Raw genomic sequence first — 25,538 nt, forward strand, 5'->3', positions numbered from 1 at the left:
AGTGCACCCTAAGCATTCTGTGTCGCCCCATGACACCACATGCCCTCCTCTAGTCTCCTGGTCAGTCTCACGGTCGACCCCTGTCTGTGATACCTGACTCTAAAAGGCCTAAAGAAACAAGTATTGGGATCAAAGCAAGGCCATGTAGAGAATTACCAACAGCATTACCAATCGTCTTTAAAAGTTCTACCATAGGCAAAAGCTCACCAGAGAAGAGGGATTGAAGATTTCTATTATCTATCATTTATACCACATCTCAACAGATTTAGAAACACTCATCAATCTAAGCAAGACTTTGGAGGACCTGGTAATATCCCGCCATTATGCTGGCTATACCCAAGGCATTTTTCCCCACTATTGGTGGTAGGATACTTTGGTTGGGTCATTATTGCAATTATCCATTGGACAGATTTGAAGTGGGAAAGGGTGAACACCTCTGCCAGGTGTATATTGCTGTCTTTATTTCCTGTCTCTAATACATAGGAATTGAGTGTAAGTTCCCTAATATGAGGGGAAATCCCATCTTTCATAGTTGTCACCACAACTGGAAGGTTTCCCCTCTGCTCCTGCTTTGGTGACAACCAAAATGTTGGAACTACCTTAGCTTTCTTTTCCAATGGTAGTAATGGTCACCTAGAAAAAGAAGTCTTCTTTAATAGGGACACAGACAGCAAAAAAAACTAGACAGGGGTTCAGAACTTTTCACACCACCCAAACTAGAAAAAAAAATATATAGCATGAAGTTTCACTTCAAGGTGAACCCGGCTTAGCCTAAAATGTATCTAAAGTAAAGAACAGCGCTGTAACAATTCCCTTTGTATACACTATTTGCTGCATAGTACTTTGCCACTGTATTGGCTTGATAAGTATAATTTGTATGAACAATTGTTTTCAATAAACCAAGGAAATAATCTGACATGCAGATACCTTGTGGTGTCAGTCATTCAATCAACCTCTGTAGAGTACCCCTCCTAAGCTGTATATGGGGCCTTAACTTACGTCATGGATGTACACTAGGCAAAGACTTACACCCAGGCTGTACATGGGGCCTTGACCTACACCCAGGCTGTACATGGGGCCTTGACCTACACCCAGGCTGTACATGGGGCCTTGACCTACACCCGGGCTGTACATGGGGCCTTGACCTACACCCGGGCTGTACATGGGGCCTCGACCTAAACCCAGGCTGTACATGGGACCTCGACCTAAACCCGGCTGTACATGGGGCCTCGACCTAAACCCAGGCTGTACATGGGACCTCGACCTAAACCCAGGATGTACATGGGACCTCGACCTACACCTTGGCTGTACATGGGGCCTCGACCTACACCCGGGCTGTACATGGGGCCTCGACCTACACCCGGGCTGTACATGGGGCCTCGACCTACACCCAGGCTGTACATGGGGCCTCGACCTACTCCCGGACTGTACATGGGGCCTTGACCTACACCGAGGCTGTACATGGGGCCTTGATCTACACCCAAGCTGTACATGGGGACTTGACCTAAACCCATGCTGTACATGGGACCTTGACCTACACCTTGGTTGTACATAGGGCCTTGACCTACATCCAGGTTGTACAGGGGGCCATAACATACATGCAGGCTGTAAATGGGGCCTTGACTTACATGCAGGTTGTATATGGGGGCCTTGACTTATGTCCAGAGTGTAAATAAGGCCGTGGCTTACACCCAGGATGTACAGACGGTCTTGATTTATGCTGAAGTCAAGATCAAGCCCTACTCTCCTACTAAGTCCAAACCCAGCTGTCAAGCCTCTGGCATTTAAACGCTGAATAAAAGTGATGGGGCTTAGTGCCAGGAACGGGTAAGGCTTCATCTTGGCTCAGGCAAAACTCGAGGCCCTATAAACAGCTTGGGTTTAAGATGCAAGGAGCCTTCACAGGGACAGACATGAAACCAACATAGGTACTTGGAGGCACCATAAGGTGCGTACATTCGGGCATTTTTTAATTGAAGACCAAGACAGGTTCTCTTAAAGCGATTCTAAAGGTTTATTATTTTTTAACAAAAAATAACAAACTTTTCTATATTTACCTGCTGTATGCAGTGGTTTTGCACATAGCAGCCCAGATCCTCCTCTTCTCAGGTCCCTTGCAGGCTCTCCTGGCCCCTCCCTCCTGTCAGGTGTCCCCACAGCAAGCAGCTTGCTATGGGGGCACCCGCTGCTTCATGGAGCTGTGGCTCGGCCCCTCCCCCCCTATTCTCATTGGCTCACTGGCTGTGATTGACAGCAGTGGGAGCTAATGTCACAGCCAATGATGGGATAGCCGAGACTCCAGTGCACATCGCTGAATCGAGAAGGAGCTTAGGTGAGTATTAGGGGGCATGGGGGGGGGGGATGCTGAACAGGTTTTTTACCTTCATGCATAGAATGCATGAAGGTAAAAAAAAAAAACCTTGACCCTTTAGAACCACTTTGATTGTGATTCAGTTGACCATTTTATTTTTTAAAAAGCAAAAGCCCTTTGTTAGCCAGGAAATGCTCTGTGCTTGGTTTTACGTTGATACTAAGGAGGCTTAATTCCTGCCCATCTGCCCCCCTCCTGTTTATTAGGAATGCTTAAGTGGTCAAAAGGGTGCTCCCATTGGTCAGGTAAATCAAGCCCTTAGTAGGAAGATGTGACGGGAGTGACTTTGGGTGGGGGGCCCATGGAACACAGCCCCCTTTGGAGAGGTGGGGAGACCCCTGTCTCAGCTCCCCATATCCCCATTATGTGTAAGTCACCCTGTGCCTGTTAGGGGTACAGGGTAGAATGTCCTGATATTGTGTAGACATGTATAGGTGGGGTGTGGGGGTTGTTCATTGTTTAATGCCATGTGGTTATCCCATTGGTCTATTGTGTGTCTTGTTTGGGAGCAAACTATTATTGGATGTATGTGTTTATGTATAGGCTTGGTGAGGGGTGTCTGCTGTGTGTCTCCTGTTACTAAATGTATTGCCCCGCCCTGTGTATATATCTTGTATCTGTGTTAAAATAAAGCAGTCTATTTCCTGTTTGGTCAGCAGTGGTGTCCATGGATCTGTGTTCGGACAGGCAAGTGGGAGTCTAATGGAAATACCCTAGTGCAGTCGGGGTCCGGTTCCGTTACAGAAGATTAAACCATTTTTACAGAAGTTTTTTGGCACTAGCTGTTATTTAAAAATGCCCAAACAGATTCACAATAACTTCTCAGCCAAATCAAAGCTAGAGTTTCAGTTCTGGAAAGGTTCCAGGAAATTAGGTCATCCACCACCTCTAGATAGACCTTGGTGGTCAGGTTGGTGAGGTGTTCCAACCACAATCCCGACACTGGTTCACCTCCTCGCAGGCCCTTTGGACCCAACTGAGGGTGTCTCAACAACCTTGCTGGAGATCCCACTCCAATATGATCAGCCCTGAAGGTAATTGTCCTCTATTCCCTCAAGACATAAACACCAGGTGGACTCATAAACAGTTCTTCTTTACTTTCACAGGATTATCCACGATGGCACCCTCAACCAACGCTGACATGTCCATCAGGGATTTGACCGATTCAACAAAATCACTTCAAAACGTTATACAATAACAAAGCACTTTGCCACTGCCATGCCACAGGCACGTATGTAGTAAAGTTGATCCAGGGAATATCCGATTGCCTCTTGGGGGATCAGGAAGGAATTTTTTCCCCTGCAGGAGCACACTGGATCATGCTTTGCTGGGTTTTTTTTTGCCTTCCTCTGGATCAACTGTGGGTGTAGGATTATAACTTTTTTTTTTTTAATGGTTGAACTGGATGGACTTTTGTCTTTTTTCAGCCAGACTAGCTATGTAACTATGTAGATACCCATCACTGTCCCAGCCACGGTGCGTATTCACCTATGCAGATACTGGTGTTCGATCAAAGTGGCTTTCCTTGTGAAACATTTTCCGCACTCAAGACAGGTGAAAGGCTTTTCCCCTGTGTGAGTCCTTTCGTGGCGGGCCAGGTTGGCCTTCTGCGTGAAGCGTTTCCCGCACATGGAGCAGGAATGCGGCTTGTGCCCCGTGTGAATAATTTCATGACGGCCCAGGCGGGATTTACTCAGGAAGTGTTTTCTGCAGTAAGAGCAAGAGTACGGCTGATCGGTGGCGTGATTCGCAAGGTGGTTAACGAGGTCGTTCTTCAGAGCGAACTGTTTACCACATTCAGGACAAGGATGCAGCGCCTCTCCCATGTGAGTCCGCTTGTGTGCGAGGAGCGCCATTATCTGAGTGAAGCACATGCCGCAGTTGGAGCACGGGAACGTCTCCGACATCCCATGGGCTGTGTGAAATGTTACATGAGGGGAGGGATCACTAGGGCTCTCTTCTTGAGTGGAGGGATCTAAGGGATCTGCACTGTGAGGTGACGGATGGGGATCTGTGGTGATAGGATCGTCTGGGGAGTCTGCAGAGAAATCGTCATCTTCTTCCTTATCTGGAGAGGTTCCGGAACATTTCTCCACGCTGTACTGTCTGTAAAGCACATCTAAAGGAAAAAGGAACAAAATATAATATTTTAAGTGATTGTAAACCCTTACATATCCCCAGTGAAGTGACTGGCCTCATACACAGAGATAAAACAAATCCTCCTCCATAAGTTGTAACTGTTTATCTACAGTCTTATCTTTTCTACATCGTTCAAAGTGCTGAATTTATAAAGCTTGTCTGGGAGTTTGGAAAAAAAAGGGGGCAGAGAGCTGAAATTACCACAGAGCTCAATGAGGAGAGCTCTGGGAGCTGATTGGAGGGAAGAGACCCATCCCTCCACACAGTTCACAGGAACAGAGCTGAGGCTGTCACTCTGGTGGAGGTCCCTCTCCTGTCACCTTTTTTCTCTTGGTGTCAGGAAAACTTGTCAGAAGTGACTCATGCTGATAGCAGATGAAGGAGGCAGCAGACAGAAATGACACTCTGGTCTAAGACAAGCACACAGTATAGTGGGATGTGCTTTGTTCATATTATATGTATAATATCAAGCATATCTCTAAATATCAAGTGAAATGTTTTTACAAGTTTTGAAAAGAGTGTGAAAGCATTAGAATTCATGTCATGTTTTTATTGCAGTCCATGTCTCCACTTGGGAGGTATTCTCTCACTTCCTTTCCAGACAGGATGATGCCTGATGGGAAATATCTCCTCTGGTGATGCAGACTGCAACAACCCATTTTTTTAGTAAAACGACAAAGAAAACAACGGCAGGTTCATTTTACTGTCTATGTCTTCATGTCCTGTGACAAGAGCTCACCCAATTTCCTGCCCTGATGTGAAAAGGAACAGGAAGTGAAGCTAGATCTCCCTAATGGGGTCACAGATAGACATTAAAGCACACTAGTTCTGAGCTCTGAAAGAATTTCTTAGACTCTTAGGGGAGGCCATAGATGCTGTGATTTTCCCGTGGTTGGAGGAAAGAAAATCACTTGATTGTCCCATCAGCATAGTCAGTGTTAATGGGAGGGGGGGGGGCCAAGCCGTCCCTGCCGGGAGAACACAGTGATTATCGCTAGCTGTTATAGCCACTGAGAATAATCACATGCAAGAAATCCAACATACTGGTTGTACCCAAGACGATCCATCAGTCGACTTGAGTACCATCAGCCTGCTCATACATGGATGGATTCTCGGCCGGTCCCTGCAGAACCAGCTAAGATTCAAACCATCCATGGCTGGCTGTTTGCTCACATGTTCTTCTTCCTCCTCAGCTTTGGTGTCTCTGGTGTCTCCGGGGTCTGTGAAGCCCCCTGTATGAGAGACCCCAGAGAGTGTGTGTGGGGGGAGACTGGTCACGTTTCAATGACATGATGTGAGGAGCAGAGCCGGATTCTAATAGAGGCTGATGGCACCTGACCCCCCCACTGGGCCCATACTGTCCCCCCATTACTGTCTACTGACAGAGGAGGGGAAGAAGAAGAGATTGTTGTAGTGACTGAACAAGGAGGATCTGGGACTCTTCTCTGGATTTAGTGTTTACTCCTCACCTGTGCTGATCTCTGGAGGGATCTCCTCCTCCTTACATGGATCATCATCCCCCTCATATGGATCTTCTTCATTTTCAACTTTAATTACAACAACACTGTTTGCCTAGATGAAAACATTGACACCATTTATCCGTTTCTGATCAATTCAGATTTTTTTTAAATTTAAAAAATAATAGTTACATCTACCTGACAGTTTTGATGTTCCTGTGTGGAGTCCCGGGAATACAGAGGATGGGGATATATCTCTGGTGGGTTCCCAATACTGGATCCATCTACCTGATCCTCCTGAGGGATCACCTGATGTTCCTGTGTGGAGTCCCGGGAATACAGAGGGCTGGGACATCTCTCTGGTGGGTTCCCATTACTGGATCCATCTGTAGGAAACACACACACTGACTGAATCCATTGTTTCTATTTCTTTTTATCAGAGGATGTGTGTATCTAGGTGGATCCTCAATACAAGAAATGAAAGTCTCCTCTTACCCGGTGATGTGAGGGACAGTCGTTTCTCCATCTTGACATCCTTGTACATATCCTTGCGTTCTTCATTGACATCCTGACACCTTATAGGAACCTGACACACACAATGATACAGTCACCATCCAGACACATCCCTTGTCTGTTACTGAAGAATGTCCCAGAATTCCCGGCACCGCTCACCTCTCCCGTCAGCAGCTCAACGATCTTCTGGGTGACTTCTTCAATTTTCTTGTCATTGTTTCTCTCGGGTGTTAGGGGAGGGGGTTGATCTGTGAAGGAGCTTTGGGTCTTCTTCAGGTTCGGTGCAATCAAGCCATCACATAACTTGAAAGCGATATAATTCTATAATCAAGAGAGAAACAATTTGATACCATCATACAAAGGGAACAAAACATCCTCAGTATGTTGTTATTATTATTATTTCAGGTACTTATATAGAGCCGTCAGTTTAGGCAGCACTTTACATTTATATTATACATTCACATCAGTCCCTAACCCTCAAGGAGCGTACAAATTAAAGTCCCTAACTCACATACAGATATTAGGGCCAACTTAGACAGGAGCCAATTACATAGTTACATAGTTAGTCTGGCTGAAAAAAGACAAAAGTCCATGCAGTTCAACCATTAAAAAAAAAAAGTTATAATCCTATACCCACAGTTGATCCAGAGGAAGGCAAAAAAACCCAGCAAAGCATGATCCAATTTGCTCCTGCTGGGGAAAAAAATTCCTTCCTGATCCCCCGAGAGGCAATCAGATATTCCCTGGATCAACTTTACCTATAAATGTTAGTATCAAGTTATATTCTGTGTATCCAAGAAAGAATCCAGGACTTTCCTACAGCAATCAACGTAGCTGGCCAGTACCAATTTTTGAGGGAGTCTATTCCACATTTTCACAACTCTTACTCTGAAGAAACCTTTCCATGTTTGGAGATTACATTTCTTTTCCTCCAGACGTAAAGAGCGCCCCCTGATCCTCTGTGATGACCTCAGGGTGAATAGCTCTACACCGAGCTATATGAACCACTGATGTATTAAATTAACCTCCCAGCATGCCTTTGGAGTGTTGGGAGGAAACCGGAGATGAAACCCACGCAGGCACAGGGAGAACATGCAATCTCCAGGCAGGTGGTGCCATGGTTGGGATTTGAACCAACGACCCTAGTACTGCCAGGCGGAAGTGCTAACCATTTAGCCACGGGCCGCCCATATGTTAACTGCCTTCCTGCCGCCCTATAGCAAAAATACTGCTACAGGGCGGCAGGGCTGCGCAAATTCACATGTATATATACGTGATTTTGCATTTCCAAGTACCATTGGCAGCTTCAGCTGTCAATCACCGGGTCCCGGCCAGTGATTCCCCACCACCACCCGGCGATCGCCGAGTATCACTGGCGGGGGAGAGGTCTGTATGTAAACAAGACACATGGAAAACCCCCCTATGGGACTTTAATGCAGCAATCATAACAGTACACATACAGTCAGGTCCATAAATATTGGGACATCAACACAATTCTAACATTTTGGCTCTATACACCACCACAATGGATTTGAAATGAAATGAACAAGATGTGCTTTAACTGCAGACTGTCATCTTTAATTTGAGGGTATTTACATCCAAATCAGGTGAACGGTGTAGGAATTACAACAGTTTGCATATGTGCCTCCCACTTGTTAAGGGACCAAAAGTAATGGGACAGTATAATAATCATAAATCAAACTTTCACTTTTTAATACTTGGTTGCAAATCCTTTGCAGTCAATTACAGCCTGAAGTCTGGAATGCATAGACATCACCAGACGCTGGGTTTCATCCCTGGTGATGCTCTGCCAAGCCTCTACTGCAACTGTCTTCAGTTCCTGCTTGTTCTTGGGGCATTTTCCCTTCAGTTTTGTCTTCAGCAAGTGAAATGCATGCTCAATCAGATTCAGGTCAGGTGATTGACTTGGCCATTGCATAACATTCCACTTCTTTCCCTTAAAAAACTCTTTGGTTGCTTTTGCAGTATGCTTTGGGTCATTATCCATCTGCACTGTGAAGCGGCGTCCAATGAGTTCTGAAGCATTTGGCTGAATATGAGCAGATAATATTGCCCCGAAACACTTCAGAATTCATCCTGCTGCTTTTGTCAGCAGTCACATCATCAATAAATACAAGAGAACCAGTTCCATTGGCAGCCATACATGCCCACGCCATGACACTACCACCACCATGCTTCACTGATGAGGTGGTATGCTTAGGATCATGAGCAGTTCCTTTCCTTCTCCATACTCTTCTCTTCCCATCACTCTGGTACAAGTTGATCTTGGTCTCATCTGTCCATAGAATGTTGTTCCAGAACTGTGAAGGCTTTTTTAGATGTCGTTTGGCAAACTCTAATCTGGCCTTCCTGTTTTTGAGGCTCACCAATGGTTTACATCTTGTGGTGAACCCTCTGTATTCACTCTGGTGAAGTCTTCTCTTGATTGTTGACTTTGACACACATACACCTACCTCCTGGAGAGTGTTCTTGATCTGGCCAACTGTTGTGAAGGCTATTTTCTTCACCAGGGAAAGAATTCTTCGGTCATCCACCACAGTTGTTTTCCGTGGTCTTCCAGGTCTTTTGGTGTTGCTGAGCTCACCGGTGCGTTCCTTCTTTTTAAGAATGTTCCAAACAGTTGTTTTGGCCACGCCTAATGTTTTTGCTATCTCTCTGATGGGTTTGTTTTGTTTTTTCAGCCTAATGATGGCTTGCTTCACTGATAGTGACAGCTCTTTGGATCTCATCTTGAGAGTTGACAGCAGCAGATTCCAAATGCAAATAGCACACTTGAAATGAACTCTGGACCTTTTATCTGCTCATTGTAATTGGGATAATGAGGGAATAACACACACCTGGCCATGGAACAGCTGAGAAGCCAACTGTCCCATTACTTTTGGTCCCTTACCAAGTGGGAGGCACATATGCAAACTGTTGTAATTCCTACACCGTTCACCTGATTTTGATGTAAATACCCTCAAATTAAAGCTGACAGTCTGCAGTTAAAGCACATCTTGTTTGTTTCATTTCAAATCCATTGTGGTGGTATATAGAGCCAAAAATGTAAGAATTGTGTCGATGTCCCAATATTTATGGACCTGACTGTATATTAAAAAAAAACTTTTTTTATAAAATGTATGCTGTTACAGAAACACATTTGTGAAAGATACATAATCTTTAAGAACATCACTGCAAAAACACTTCCTTCACAAAATGAAAAAGCTCCCAAAGGAAGGGAGAAAATTCCCCGACTCGTTTCGATCATTCCACTTATTTGATCTTCTTCAGGGGGCATAAATACAAGAAGGATTTCTGAATACACATATAGAAATGGATAGTTGCATCTAATTTATGCTGCATTTTTTATGATGTTTACAGAGGGACATAGAGGGTGATTTGATATTCTCCAGTTGCCGTCAGTTTGATGAGATGGATAATTGACCACACTTGTTCTTCTTGATGGTCTGCGCCGTTAAGGCTTCGGTTGATGCAGTCTCACCCTGGATGTGTCAAGGTCCTACCTTTTCCCTGAGGTTTTGTTACTCCATGTGCTGGTGTCCATCTTGGATTCTGCTGTGCATGGTGGGAATCCTTTTATGCCTTCAGGTCTCTGAGGTCCATCCCCCAGAGGGGGGTGGCTGATGACATATAAGCCTGTGGCCCGCACATGCTCTTTGCACTTGTGTCTTGTGTCTTTGTCTTCCTACAGCTCTGTGTATACGCTCGTGACGCTTCTGGTATTCTGACTCGGCTTGTGATTAAGACCATTCTCTGTGTTTTCCTTCGATCTGACCTTCCGTTGCTGAACCCGGCCCGTGACCTGTGATTCTCTGTCTACTGTTCTGTACCGTTTTGTCCCGTTGTTGTCGACCCAGCTTGCCTGACTACGCTATTGTCATTCTCACCAGCTACACGCCATTGGCGGCGGCCATTACCGCAGCCGGGGTGTCTCGGGGGCCGCGACCTGGTTCCTGGCTGCGTCAAGTCCATCCCCACCATCAGGGGCCCTGGTGAAGGGCAGCCTGGGACTTAGACTCCGCGCCCTGAGGGACTTCGGTCTGTTGGTGGTGGTTGTCGTCAGCCAGTGCGTTACCCTGCCACTAGGCCTACCTGTCCGTTCCACAGCCCCGCCCTGACAGGATGCCACGATTTTACAACTGCTTTGATCAATATCTGCCTAGTTCCTTTGGAAGTATCATCATGGTGATCACATTAATGTTGATTAATTATCCATATGTATATTACCATCCATTTCTATATGTCTATTCAGAAATCCTTCTTGTATTTATGCCCCCGAAGAAGATCAAAAAAGTGGAATGATCGAAACGCATCGGGGAAATTTTCTCCCTTCCTTTGGGAGCTTTCTCATTCTGTGAAGGAAGTGTATTTGCAGATGTTCTTAACCACCTCCCGTCCAGCCGTTGTGGCAGTGCAGGGTCGGGTTGCCGTTTATAAACAACCTCCCCACCCCCTGCTTGTGCGCGCTCCCTGGGAGTGCACAGCACCGCGATCCGGTGCCCGCTGTGTCCTGCAGACACAGTGGAACACCGATCGTCGTACGGGACCTCAGTGTGAGGTCCCGATCATGTGATCACTGATTGGCCAATCAGTGACCACATGCAGAGTAGTACGCAAGATGTCACTTCTGACATCATTGCTTACTACGTGCGAAATCTGTGAATGATCACAGAGGTCACATGGTACAGGGCTATTCACAACAGCCTTGTACCATGTGACAAGCTGTGACCAATCACAGCTCACACAGTAGTTCTCAATAGCTGCAAGAATGCAGCCAGAGAGAAGGAGAAATTATTGCTTTTACAGCCTTTATGGGTGTAAAAGCAATCAGTGTAAAAAAAAAAAAAAATCTTCATCACCCCCCACAAGTAGTACAGTGTCACCATAGTGACACTGTACTGCTAGGGTGACAGTATGTTAAAAAAAAACCCATAAATAATAATATAAAAAAATGAAATAAAAATGTACAAAAAAAATGTTTAAATATTATAATTTTTGGTTATAAACTAATTTGGGTTATTTTTTTTTTTTTTACTAAAAAGATAACAGAATAAATTTTGGCAAAGATGTATGATGAAATATTATTTATTTGCAAAATTGTATAAGAAAAACACTTTTTTTCAAAATTTTTGGACTTTTTCATTTACATAGCAAAAAAAAATAAAAATCCCAGTGGTGAATAAATACCACCAAAATAAAGTTTTATCTGTCTCAAAAAAATGCTAAAAAATTCATATGGGTTCAGTGTTGCATGACCGCGCAATTGTTATTCAAAGTGTGATAGCGCTGAAAGCTGAAAAGTGGCCGGGACAGGAAGGGGGTGAAAGTGTCCGGACTGGAAGTGGTTGAAGATTATGTATCTTTCACAAATATGTTTCTGTAACAAAGCATACATTTATAAAAAAAAGTTTTTTGAATATATGTGTAGTGTTATGGTTGCTGCATTAAAGTCCCATAGGGGGGTTTTCTATGTGTATCTATGTTAGGGATGAGCAGCTAGATACTCAAACTTTTGGTAATGTATGTAAACAACACAGATCTCTCCCCTGTCAGCATCTGCACACTGCTTTGTATGGCTCTGTATAGTAGTGTGCTTACACAGCAAAACGCACACAGTTAACCCTTTGATCGTCCCAGATGTTAACCCTGTCCTGCCCAGTGTCATTAGTACAGTGTCAGTGCTTTTTATTAGTACTGACCACTGTATTGGTGTCACTGGGGATGTCACCGACAGTCAGATCCTTCCCCAGTGTCAGAATGCCCGCCGCAGTTCCTCTACAAGTCACTGGTCGCCGCCATTACTAGTATTAAAAAAAAAACACAATTCCAGTATCTATTCCACCATTCGAAGACGCCAAAACTTTCATGTAAACCAATTAATTTACAGATATTTTTGCCACCTTTCACTTTTGTGTGTGTTTTTTTCTCACTTAGTTGGTAGGGTGTGGGTCCTCGAGCCTGCCATGAAGTCTAGGGGGAGGATGCGTGGCCATTAGGTTCCTTCCTCCCCTGTCCCTGCGGGGGTCTCTCTTCGGGAGAGCCCCCTGACCTAGTACTCGGTGGTCGGTTTCGGCTAGCCACAAGGAAAGGGGTCTGCCAGGCCTTTTGGTTAGGTGGACCATGTGGAAACCTTAGTCCCTGTCAGGAGACTCCCCAGGGGATATGGGTAGAGGTCCTACCCCTTCGGGCGGTGGACTAAAAGCACACCCCTAAATGCACTTTTTTTGTGTTTGTGTTTTGCACGTTTTTTGTCAACTTACGGGTTTTTCGTTTTATCGCACCTCCGCAGACTTAAAAAAAAAAGTACTAGGTGTAATCCTAGACTCCCATCTGTCCTTTCAGCCCCAAATCCAATCACTGTCCAAATCTTGTAGACTTCACCTCCGCAACATCTCCAAGATACGCCCGTTCCTAACCTCGGAAACCACTAAGCAACTTATTCACTCCCTTGTTATCTCTCGCCTTGACTATTGTAACTCCCTCCACATTGGCTGACCTCATCGCAGGCTATCCTCTCTTCAGTCTATCATGAATGCTGCTGCCAGACTCATCCACCTTACTAACCATTCTGTATCTGCCATCCCTCTCTACCAATCCCTCCACTGGCCTCCACTCAGTGTCCTCCAGCCCTCTCTTCCAATCCTTCCACTGGCCTCCATTCAGTGTCCTTCATCCCTTTCTGCCAATCCCTCCACTGGCCTCCACTCAGTGTCCTCCATCCCTCTCTGCCAATCTCTCCACTGGCCTCCATTCAGTGTCCTCCACTCCTCTCTTCCAATCCCTCCACTGGCCTCCACTCAGTGTCCTCCATCCCTCTCTGCCAATCCCTCACTGGCCTCCACCCCTCTCTTCCAATCCCTCCACTGGCCCCCATTCAGTGTCCTCCACCCCTCTCTTCCAATCCTTCTCTGGCCTCCATTCAGTGTCCTTCACCCCTTTCTGCCAATCCCTCCACTGGCCTCCACTCAGTGTCCTCCATCCCTCTCTGTCAATCCCTCCACTGGCCTCCATTTAGTGTCCTCCACCCCTCTCTGCCAATCCCTCCACTGGCCCCCATTCAGTGTCCTCCACCCATCTCTGCCAATCCCTCCACTGGCCCCCATTCAGTGTCCTCCATCCCTCTCTGCCAATCCCTCACTGGCCTCCACCCCTCTCTTCCAATCCCTCCACTGGCCCCCATTCAGTGTCCTCCACCCCTCTCTTCCAATCCCTCCACTGGCCTCCATTCAGTGTCCTCCACCCCTCTCTGCCAATCCCTCCACTGGCCCCGATTCAGTGTCCTCCAGCCCTCTCTTCCAATCCTTCCACTGGCCTCCATTCAGTGTCCTTCATCCCTTTCTGCCAATCCCTCCACTGGCCTCCACTCAGTGTCCTCCATCCCTCTCTGCCAATCTCTCCACTGGCCTCCATTCAGTGTCCTCCACTCCTCTCTTCCAATCCCTCCACTGGCCTCCACTCAGTGTCCTCCACCCCTCTCTGCCAATCCCTCCACTGGCTTCCCATTGCCCAACTAATAAAATTCAAAACATTAACAATAACATATAAAACCATTTCTAACTCCGACCCCAATTACATCACCGATCTTGTCTCCAAATATCACCCAAACTGTCCTCTCCGCTCCTCCCACGAACTCCTGCTCTCTAGCTCCTTTGTCTCCTCCTCCCATGCTCATCTCGGGACTTCTCCAGAGCCTACCCTGTCCCCTGGAACTCTACACCCCAATCTATCAGACTATCGCCTACTCTGCTCACTTTTAGGTGATCTCTAAAAACCTATCTCTTCAGGGAAGCCTATCCTGCCCTCAGCTAATGGAAACTTCTACTCCTCCTATCAGTCCATCCCCCACAGTTATTACCTTTTGTACCACCAGCCCCTCCTTCTTAGATTGTAAGCTCCAAGGAACAGGGCCCTCCTGTCCCTCTTGTATTGAACTGTATTGTCTCTCTTTATATTGTAAAGCGCTGAGCAAACTGTTGGCACTATATAAATCCTGTATAACAATAATAATAATATGCGTCACTTCTACAAAAGGTCCAAAAGGGAGATGTCATCTGACCACCCCAGAATCCTTACCTACCTGGCCAGGAGATAGCCAGCAGTAGTCATATTCAATTGAACTTGTTCTGTAATGTTAAAGATGTTTCAGCACTAATTCACGTGGATTCCTCAGTCCATGGAATGTGGACCTCTGCAGTTGGTATACCAGGGATGTGACAAGGTAGGACACCATCACCTCTTTTGCCTCTGATGTCAATCAGCAGACCTTGTTGACGTAGTCCTCAATGTGATGTACTGTATTGACAACTAAAGACGCTAGGATCGTGACCAAGCACTTAGCGATGTCACACTGTATGTTCCTGAGTTGAAGCTGCTCTTAGAAGGGCACCTTCCTTTGTATCTTCACGTGTCCATCCTGGCATGGTGGAGTTTCCCCGAGTCAGAGGCAGTCGTACAAGGTTCAATCAATGGGGTTGATTTACTAAAACTGGAGCGTGCAAAATCTGGTGCAGCTGTGCATGGCAGCCAATCAGCTTCTAACGTTGGTTTGTTCTATTAGGCTTTGTCTATAAAACCTGGAAGCTGATTGGTTTCTATGCAGAGATGCACCAGATATTGGACTCTTCAGTTTTAGTAAATCACCCCCCAATGGCTTTGACCTATTTAGCTGATGTGGGAGTCCATATTGGCATGGTGTAGCTACCCCTGGGAAGAGTGGTGGTTCAAGGTCTGAATGATGGCTTCATCTTCTTCACCCTTTGTAGGTATCCATACAGGCATGGTGTATCTGCCCACCTGTGGACGGAGGGGATACACTCGGTTTTTTTCAGCCCCTGGTAAGATCCTTTTGGTCCTCTGACTCTTTCCTGTTCAGCCTCAACGCAAGCTCATCTGAACTGGGGAAGCCACTTGGGTAAATCATCCCCAACATCACAGAACAGGTCCAACTGAATGTGACCAATACCAGAGTGATGTCATGTGACCTCCCAGAATCCTCCACACTTCTCCGGTCTGTATTTTATTACTAGAGATAGGAGTGATATCATGTGACCTCCCAGAATCCTCCTCATCTCTCCGGTCAGGTCTGTGTTTTATTAAGAGAGAAGAGTGATGTCATGTGACCTCTAAGAATCCTCCTCACCTCTCCGGTCAGGTCTGTGTTTTATTAACAGAGATAAGAGTGATGTCATGTGACCTTCCAGAATCCTCCTCACCTCTCCGGTCAGGTCTGTGTTTTATTAAGAGAGAAGAGTGATGTCATGTGACCTCCCAGAATCCTCCTCACCTCTCCAGTCAGGTCCGTGTTTTATTAATAAAGATAGGAGTGATGTCATGTGACCTCCCAGAATCCTCCTCACCTCTCTGGTCAGGTCTGTGTTTTATTAATAGAGAAGAGTGATGTCATGTGACCTCCCAGAATCCTCCTTACCTCTCCGGTCAGGTCTGTTTTATTATTAGAGATAAGAGTCATGTCATGTGACCTCCCAGAATCCTCCACACTTCTCCAGTCTGTGTTTTATTAATAGAGGTAAGAGGGATGTCATGTGACCTCCCAGAATCCTCCTCACCAATCTGGTCAGGTCTGTGTTTTATTAATAGAGATAGGAGTGATGTCATGTGACCTCCCAGAATCCTCCTCACCTCTCCAGTCAGCAGGTAGATGATCTCCAGGGTGAGATTTAACATCCTCTCGGTCATCTGACTCTGCTGCTTCTCCATCCGCAGTGAGGACACCGGGAAGGGACTGACCATGACAAGCTCTCTGCAAAGAAGACCAGGTGACAAGTTAAAGGGGGGATCTGCAATGTCTAGCCATGCATGTGCTCATGGCTGGCTCCATATTGATGGTCCGATCCCCCCACACGACCCATATACAAGCCTGGTTTCTATGTACGCCTCCTAATTCTTTATGTACAGCCATATCTATACAGTACATACTCAGCTTCCTGCTGAACTCCGGCTCACTGAACACATCAGACTATCTGGGCAGCTAATTGATTTTATCTCTACAGTTTTTTCAGCAGTGAGGCTAAGCATCCTCCCTTATATGTATACAAAATGTCAGGTATTTTTGTATTTTGTTATTTTAAACAAAGCCTATAAACAGATAAATAATAATAAATATACAGCAAGCTTACAACGTTACTCAGTCCTGAGAAGCTGCCTTTCTCCTCTGTATTATCAATACCGGAAACACTTTGCTCACTTCCGCCCTGTGGCTCCAGCACTTCTGCTGTGTGCGTTCCACCGCCGCCCTGTTGCTTCTTGGTTACCATGGCGGCGACCAGGGAAGTGATTGGAAGCTGCCGATGGAGGGCGGGCCCTCGGTGTAGGAGGGGCGGCGGCCATTTTATCGTAGCCTGCAGCCAAACCAAATCATCTTTAAAAATCGTAGCTAATCATACACTAATGGAATCTGCAATGAGCCTTTTTTATTTGTTTTATGTAGATATATAATTTGATACTGTACAGTTTTCTGTACTAGGTGGAAGCAGGGCCGCCATTTTGTTGTAGTCCACAGTTGTGGCCTAGAAGTAGCTAATCCTCATGGTAGCCTGGAAAGTGAGAAGGAGGCAATAATAATAATAATAACTACTTGAATACCAAGCATTTTTGGGAAATTTTGCAAGCTTAAATATGTATTTTTTTGCTACAAAATTATCTACAACCTCCAGTCGTATATATATTTTTTTAGCAAAGACCATAGAGAATGAAATGGTGGATGTTGCAATTTTGTATGCAAACGCAATTTTTTTGGAAAAGTTACACTTTAGCGAATTAAAAAAAAACAAAAAATATATACCCCAATTTTTTTGTAAACTTTGACAGAGGATGTTACGCACAGTAAATAAATACCAAACACGTTGTGCTTTAAAATTGTGCGCACATGTGGAATGGTAACAAACTACGGTACTTAAAAATCTTAAAAAGGCGACGCTTTAAAAATTGTTACAGGTTACCTGTTTATAGGTAAATGAAATTGATCCGCACTACCGCCATTGTGCTAAAATCTTTGTTTTATTGAAAAGAACACAGGAACAAAAGTTAACGTGTTTCGGCTGAACAAGCTTTAGTCATAACCTGTTTAGAGTTACAGAGGAGGTCTAGTGTTAAAATTATTGGTCTCGCTCTGATGTTTGCAGCAATATGTCACATGTGTGCTGGGAACACCATTTATATATGCATGCGTGATTTACGTATGCGTTCACTTCTGCGCACGAGCACAAAGGGATGGGGGTGCTTTACATTTTTTTTTTTGTTTGCTCTGTCCCTTTTGTTTTTTTTTATCACTTTTATTCCTATTACAAGTAATGTTAACATCCCAGCAGCACAGTGGCTAAATGGTTAGCACTTCCGCCCGCCAGTACTAGGATCGTTGGTTTGAATCCCAACCACGGCACCACCTGCCTGGAGTTTGCATGTTCTCCCTGTGCCTGTGTGGGTTTCCTCCGGGTACTCCGGTTTCCTCCCACACTCCAAAGACATGCTAGTAGGTTAATTGGCTCCTGTCTAAATTGGCCCTAATATGTGTATGAATGTGAGTTAGGGACCTTAGATTGTACACCCTTTGAGGGTTAGGGACTGATTGATGGGAATGTACAATATATATATAAAGTGCTGCATAAATTGACGGTGCTATATAAGTACCTGAAATAAATAATAAATCCCTTGTAATAGATATATGCATGACAGGTCCTCTTTAAGGAGAGATCTGGATTAAAAAAAAAGACAAGACCCCACATCTTTCCTTTGCCTTTCAAAAGGAAAAGATCCCCAAAAAAATTATTTTAAAGTTTTGCTTTAGAAAAGAAAATTGTTTACATCCGCCGCCGACCGGAGGTGATGTCATAACGTCACTCTGGTCCTCAATCATGATAGAGGCGATCAGAGAACCATAGAGTTTCTCATCACCTCCATCTTTAGCCAGACGCACAGTTGGATCGTTTTTTGGGCGCACCTGTTTTAATGGTAAACCCGAGAAACACCACGGGGGACGCCCCCTCCCATCACGGGGGGGCGTCTCCTCCCTCTGCTATAATGTCACTCTGGGCCTCCATCATGATAGAGGCGATCAAAGAACCATAGAGTCTCCGATCACCTCCATCTTTAGCCAGCTGCAGCCGTTGGATCATTTCTTGGGCGCACCTGTTTTAATGGTAAGCCTAAGAAACACTGCGGGTGGGTGTCCCCTCCCTCCGATATAACATCACTCTGGTCCTCCATCATGATAGAGGCGATCAGAGAACCATAGAGTTTCTTATCACCTCCATCTTTAGCCAGATGCACAGTTGGATCGTTTTTTGGGCGCACCTGTTTTAATGGTAAACCCGAGAAACACCATAGGGGGCGTCCCCTCCCATCACCGGGGGGCGTGACCTCCCTCTGCTATAACATCACTCTGGTCTTCCATCATGATAAAGACGATCAGAGAACCATAGAGTCTCTCATCACCTCCATCTTTAGCCTGCCGCATTGTCGGATCGTTTCTTGGGCGCACCTGTTTTAATGGTAAGCCCAAGAAACACTGTGGGGGGGGGTGTCCCCTCCCACGGTGGGGTGCGTCCCCTCCCTCCTCTATAACGTCACTCTTGTCCTCCATCATGATAGAGGAGATCAGAGAACCATTGAGTCTCTCATCACCTCTATCTTTAGCCAGCCGCCGCGTTGGATCGTTTCTTGGGCGCACCTGTTTTAATGGTAAGCCCAAGAAACACCGTGGGGGGGGGGGTCCCCTCCCGGGGGGGTCCCCTCCCACCACGTGGGGGGGCATCCCCTCCCACCGTGGGGGCGACCCTCCCACCACGAGGTGTGTCCCCTCCCTCCTCTATAATTTCATTCTGGTCCTCCATCATGATAGAGGCAATCAGAAACCATAGAGTCTCCCATCACCTCCATCTTTAGCCATCCGCTGCGTTGGATCGTTTCTTGGGCGCACCTGTTTTAATGGTAACCTCAAGAAACATTGTGGGGGGGGCGTCCCCTCCCTCCGCTATGGAAAGCAAACTGGTGGATGAAGAGCCACTAGGACCGATTTAAACAGAAAAAAAAAATACTGGGGTTGTGGCTGATTTCTTTAGCCATAACCCCTGTAAATGACTTGAAAACTTCAATGCATTGCGGTCTTCAAGTGGATAATAATAAGAATCGTAATGTCTTCATTTTATTAAAGGGAAGAGAAGGGGGTCCTAGCAATGGCTGTTGACAAAATGGGGGGGGGGGTCATGTGATCTTCTAAATGACATGTGCTCTACATAAAGCACAGGGATTGAAACGTTTAGGTTTTACTTCATTGTAAGGTTCTGACTGTTTGTAGAGCTTTGCTTTGACTTGCACTCAGGTGCTGCCACCTACCCGTCCTTCAGACCCAAACCTCTCATGCCGCATTGTAGATGTGCAATTGCTGTTCTTGGCCATTTATAATATCACCTTTAACCACTTCAAGTCTTTCACTTTCACAACTGTTTTTAGTAACGTGGTGGCAGTAAGATATCACCATTTTCTCCGGGTGTCAACCCAAAAGTTACCTTCTGATGTTGTCACTACTATAATAATGTCTCCTTGTAACTTTGTTCAGAAGATGCTTAATGGAAACTTGTCGCAAAAGAAACTTGGCCTCCAGAAAATTCAGGCTGCTGAGCGGATATAGTGAATGATGGGTCCGGGGAGAGCGGATATAGTGAATGCAGGGTCCGGGGAGAGCGGATATAGTGAATGCAGGGTCCGGGGAGAGTGGATATAGTGAATGCAGGGTCCGGGGAGACCGGATATAGTGAATGCGGGGTCCGCGGAGACCGGATATAGTGAATGCGGGGTCCGGGAAGAGCGGATATAGTGAATGCGGGGTCCGGGGAGAGCGGATATAGTGAATGCAGGGTCCAGGGAAAGCGGATATAGTGAATGCAGAGTCCGGGGAGAGCAGATGTGAATGCAGGGTCCGGGCAGAGCAGATATAGTGAATGCAGGGTCCGGACAGAGGGGATATAGTGAATTCAGGGTCTGGAAGACCCGAAATAGTGAATGCAGAGTCCGGGGAGAGCGGATATAGTGAATGCAGGATCCGGGTAGACCCGATATAGTGAATGCAGGATCTGGGGAGAGCGGATATAGTGAATGCAGGGTCCGGGCAGAGGGGATATAGTGAATTCAGGGTCTGGGGAGACCCAAAATAGTGAATGCAGAGTCCGGGTAGACCCGTTATAGTGAATGCAGGATCCGGGGGGAGCGGATATAGTGAATGCAGGGTGTGGGAGAGCGGATATAGTGAGTGCAGGATCAGGGTAGACCCGATATAGTGAATGCAGGATCCGGGGAGAGCGGATATAGTGAATGCAGGGTCTGGGGAGAGCGGATATAGTGAATGCGGGTCTAGGAAGACCGGATATAGTAAATGCAGGGTCCGGGGAGAGCGGATATAGTGAATGCAGGGTCTGGGGAGAGCGGATACAGTGAATGCAGGGTCCAGGGAGAGCGGATATAGTGAATGCAGGGTGCGGGGAGAGCGGATATAGGGAATGCGGGGTCCGGGGAGAGCGAATATAGTGAATGCAGGGTGCGGGGAGAGCGGATATAGGGAATGCGGGGTCCGGGGAGACCAGATATAGTGAATGCGGGGTCTGGGCAGAGGGGATATAGTGAATGCAGGGTCCGGGGAGACCAGATATAGTGAATGCGGGGTCTGGGGAGCGCGGATATAGTGAATGCAGGGTCCGGGGAGACCAGATATAGTGAATGCGGGGTCCGGGGAGAGCGGATATAGGGAATGCAGGGTCCGGGGAGAGCGGATATAGTGAATGCAGGGTCCGGGCAGACCCAATATAGTGAATGCAGGGTCCGGGGAGAGCAGATATAGTGAATGCAGGGTCCAGGGAGACCCGATATAGTGAATGCAGGGTCCGGGGAGAGCAGATATAGTGAATGCAGGGTCCGGGGAGACCCGATATAGTGAATGCAGGGTCCGGGGAGAGCGGATATAGGGAATGCAGGGTCCGGGGAGACCCGATATAGTGAATGCAGGGTCCGGGGAGAGCAGATGGTGCTCTTTAGGGATGCATTTAAGGGAAACAGAATTAAGCTAAAATGCGTTCACAATTATGCCCGTGAAAAATGAGTCAATTATCCTTAACCACGGTTTCACAATCAGGGTTCCATTTCGGTTCCTCTTAGGTGCCACAAGCACAGGACCTAGTTTTCTCTGGATCAGTGTAATCAGTTACCATGGTATGGACCAGCTGGCCACCACCATCATAACGACTGATGACACTCTAGGACCAGGATGCAAGGCATTATTCGTTGCTATAGTATTGGTGGTCAGCCTGCCCACACCACGGCAACACAATGCTGATTTAAAGCAGGCAGGGAGAGAATTTCGGGAGGATGGAAGTCCATCTCCTCCTCACCTGCTCCACCTCTCGCCCTTTGCTGCTCTACTGTCAAAAGGTAGAGCTCTCCTGTAAAGTGTGTGATTGGAGGATGGCTCTTTGGTGGAGGTACTTTGTAATTGGAGGTTCAAGGATGGAGGGACTGTGTGATTGGGGGGCACTTTGATAAAAAAGGACTTTTTGATTGGGGGGCTCTGTGGTAGAGGGACTGTGTGGTTGGGGGCTCAGGGATGGAGGAAATGTGTGATTGGGGGGGGCTCTCTGATGGAAGAACTGTGTGACTGAGGGTAGTGGAGGGACTGTGTGATTGGGGACTCAGGGATGGAGGGACTATGTGATGGGGGGGGGGGCTTTGTGGTAGAGGGACCATGTGATTGGGGTGCTCTGTGATGGAAGGACTGTATGATTGGGGGGGTTCTATGATGGAAGGACTGTGTGATTGTGGGCTCTGTGATCGGGGACTGTGTGATTGGGAACTCAGGGATGGAGGGACTCTGTGACTGGAGGTCCCTGTGATGGAGGGACTGAGGATTGGGGGCTCTGTGATAGAGGGACTTTGTGATTGGGGGTTCAAGGATGGAGGGACTGTGTGATTGGGGGGGAGGGGGCTGTGATGGAAAGACTGTGTGATTGGTGGGCTATATGATGGGGGGACTGTGTGATTGGGGGTCTCTGTGATGGGGGTCTCTGTGGTGTGGGAGCTCTGTGATGGGGGGACTGTGATTGGGGGCTCTGTGATGGAAAGACTGTGTGATTGGGGGGCTCTGTGATGGAGGGACTGTGTGATGGGGGGACTGTGTGATTGGGGAGTTGTCATGGGGGGACTGTGATTGGGGGGCTCTGTGATGGAAAGACTGTGTGACTGGGGAGCTCCGTGATTGGGGGACTGTGTGATTGGGGAGCTCTGTGATGGGGGGACTGTGTGATTGGGGAGCTCTGTGATGGGGAGTTCTGTGATGGGGGGACTGTGATTGGGGGCTCTGTGATGGAAAGACTGTGTGACTGGGGAGCTCTGTGATTGGGGGACTGTGTGATTGGGGAGCTCTGTGATGGGGGGACTGTGTGATTGGGGAGCTCTGTGATGGGGGACTGTGTGATTGGGGAGCTCTGTGATGGGGGGACTGTGATTGGTGTCTCTGTGATGGGGGGACTGTGTGATTGGGGAGCTCTGTGATGGGGGGACTGTGTGATTGGGGAGCTCTGTGATGGGGGGACTGTGTGATTGGGGAGCTCTGTGATGGGGGGACTGTGTGATTGGGGAGCTCTGTGATGGGGGGACTGTGTGATTGTGGAGCTCTGTGATGGGGGACTGTGTGATTGGAGTCTCTGTGATGGGGGGGACTGTGTGATTGGAGTCTCTGTGATGGGGGAGTGTGTGATTGGGGAGCTCTGTGATGGGGGGACTGTGTGATTGTGATCTCTGTGATGGGGGGACTGTGTTATTGGGGGGCTCTGTGATGGGGGACTGTGTGATTGGGGGGCTCTGTGATGGGTGGACTGTGTGATTGTGATCTCTGTGATGGGTGGACTGTGTGATTGGGGGGCTCTGTGATGGGGGGACTGTGTGATTGTGATCTCTGTTATGGGGGGACTGTGTGATTGTGATCTCTGTGATGGGGGACTGTGTGATTGGGATCTCTGTGATGGGGGGACTGTGTGATTGTGGAACTGTGTGATTGGGATCTCTGTGATTGGGGGACTGTGTGATTGGGGAGCTCTGTGATGGGGGGACTCTGGTGTTATGAATAGACTGTGAAGAAGGACTCTCATATACAGTATATATAGGGAAACCTCTAATCTATAGTAGGGGGACTCTAATGTGATTGGGGTTTCTGATGCGAAAGGGGGACATCTGATATGATGGGGGCCTCTGACGAGAACGGGAGGACTCTGTTGTAAAGGGGGGCTTCTGATGGGAAGTTAATGTAATCAAGGCAGGTATGTGTGCATTGTCCCATGCTCAGATTTCCTATTGATAAGCAACATTTAAATTTTTTTTTTTTTTTTACGTTTTAGACTGGGGTGCCTCGGGATTTTGCATATTTTTAGAGGCTGCCATGCCTAACAAAAGGTTGAGAAACGCTGTCCTAGAACTTGTCAGAGGGATATGAAACCTTCATTTGCACTTTTATAATACCCGTATAGCCTGGTACTAAAAGGAATATCTGGTTTGTCTTTCAGGAAGAGAAATAAAGAACTGTCCAGGAAAGTATACATGGGTCGCGATTTTTCGTCCGAAAATCGGACCTAAGAATAATCAGCCGATATTCGCTCTGTTAGTGGGTCAATGGCACCGGCCAATTTTCATGGTACCTCCCCTTTCCGATGATCGGGCAGGTTGGAAAATTTGTGAAAAACTACCGATTTTCGACTCAATGATGGTTAAATTGTACGATCATTTTTTCCGAAAAAAATATGCGCATGAGCCGTGACCTGGAAGGAACTGAAGTTCCGCCTGTTATATGGTGTGAACGTTATGACTTGTTCGGCCGATTGTCAAAATCATTGATGGCGCCATCGGATTACCGAGCGAACAATATTTTCAATTTTCGGATGAAAAATCGTTCGGAATTCGACTCATGTATGGCCTGCAGAAGTCATAAAACAAACATTTGCTATGAGAAGTGCAATCAAAGGACTTTATTTTTACATTCATAAGATCTGCATAATTTATAACACCAAGAAAAAAATCATTTCTAATTTTATTAATGTATGATTCTTTCAAGTTTCACTTTCTCGAACTTCATATCTGGAAACAGGCCCATCAGTCGTAGCTATACCGTGTTCGCTATCAATCAGATGTCATCGCCTTTTTTACGGAGATTCGGTCATTTCTTTGGTAATTGGTTTTCATCCTCCATGACAGCCCACAATCTAGAGTACTGACTATGTCCCACGTACTGGAGCTGAAAGTAGCAAGTTTTAAAGTACCGTATTTTTCACTCCATAAGACGCACTTTTTCCCCCCCAAAAAAGGGGGGGAAATGTCTGTGCGTCTAATGGAGTGAATATGGAGCGGCCGGTCCGGTATTTCCACCGCCGCCTTGTCAGAATACCGGGCCAGCCACTCAGCTCTTCTCTACAGCAGGACCTTACCTGTTCCTCAGTCCAGCGCTGTGCAGTCTTCCCGCACTGGCATCGCTGTGACAGCCGCGCTTTGTGAATGGTCCGGCATCATGCGCAGTGGCTGTGCCGGGTGCCCACACTAAAGGGAGGACAACTCCGCGTAAGTGGGAACAGGTACCTGTCAAATTCAGGTACCCGCTCCCCCTCCCTCCCCAAAGGTCCGCAGTCTCTTGGTCATCACCTATATTGTCTGCAGTCTCTTGGTCATCTCCTGTACTGTGTCCGCAGTCCCTGGTCATCTCCTGTACTGTGTCCGCAGTCTCTGGTCATCCCCTGTACTGTGTCCGCAGTCTCTGGTCATCTCCTGTACTGTGTCCGCAGTCTCTGGACATCCCCTGTACTGTGTCCGCAGTCCCTGGTCATCCCCTGCACTGTGTCCGCAGTCTCTGGTCATCCCCTGTACTGTGTCCGCAGTCTCTGGACATCCCCTGTACTGTGTCCGCAGTCCCTGGTCATCCCCTGTACTGTGTCCGCAGTCTCTGGTCATCTCCTGTACTGTGTCCGCAGTCTCTGGTCATCCCCTGTACTGTGTCC

The 25,538-nt window shown here is 47.0% G+C and overlaps 2 protein-coding genes across 2 annotated transcripts in view; both read right to left on the reverse strand.

Annotated features, from left to right (window-relative positions):
- The window catches only part of LOC149466215 (uncharacterized), a 475,763-nt gene that overhangs the window by 422,086 nt on the left and 28,139 nt on the right, over positions 1-25,538 (reverse strand). The window lies entirely within an intron of this gene.
- Positions 637-16,712, reverse strand: LOC149466228 (uncharacterized). Its single transcript, XM_089672679.1, has 7 exons — positions 16,638-16,712; positions 16,141-16,261; positions 6,640-6,801; positions 6,463-6,553; positions 6,166-6,353; positions 5,980-6,082; positions 637-4,490 (listed from the first exon to the last, which is right to left on the reverse strand). Exons 2-7 carry the CDS (start codon positions 16,249-16,251, stop codon positions 3,856-3,858), a joined length of 1,290 nt encoding a protein of 429 aa, XP_089528805.1. The 5' UTR covers positions 16,252-16,261; positions 16,638-16,712; the 3' UTR covers positions 637-3,855.

The sequence above is a fragment of the Staurois parvus genome, unplaced genomic scaffold (genome assembly GCF_062004578.1).
Source record: "Staurois parvus isolate SC_StPar_1 unplaced genomic scaffold, SC_StPar_1.0 ptg000132l, whole genome shotgun sequence".
Taxonomy (NCBI): Eukaryota; Metazoa; Chordata; class Amphibia; order Anura; family Ranidae; genus Staurois; species Staurois parvus.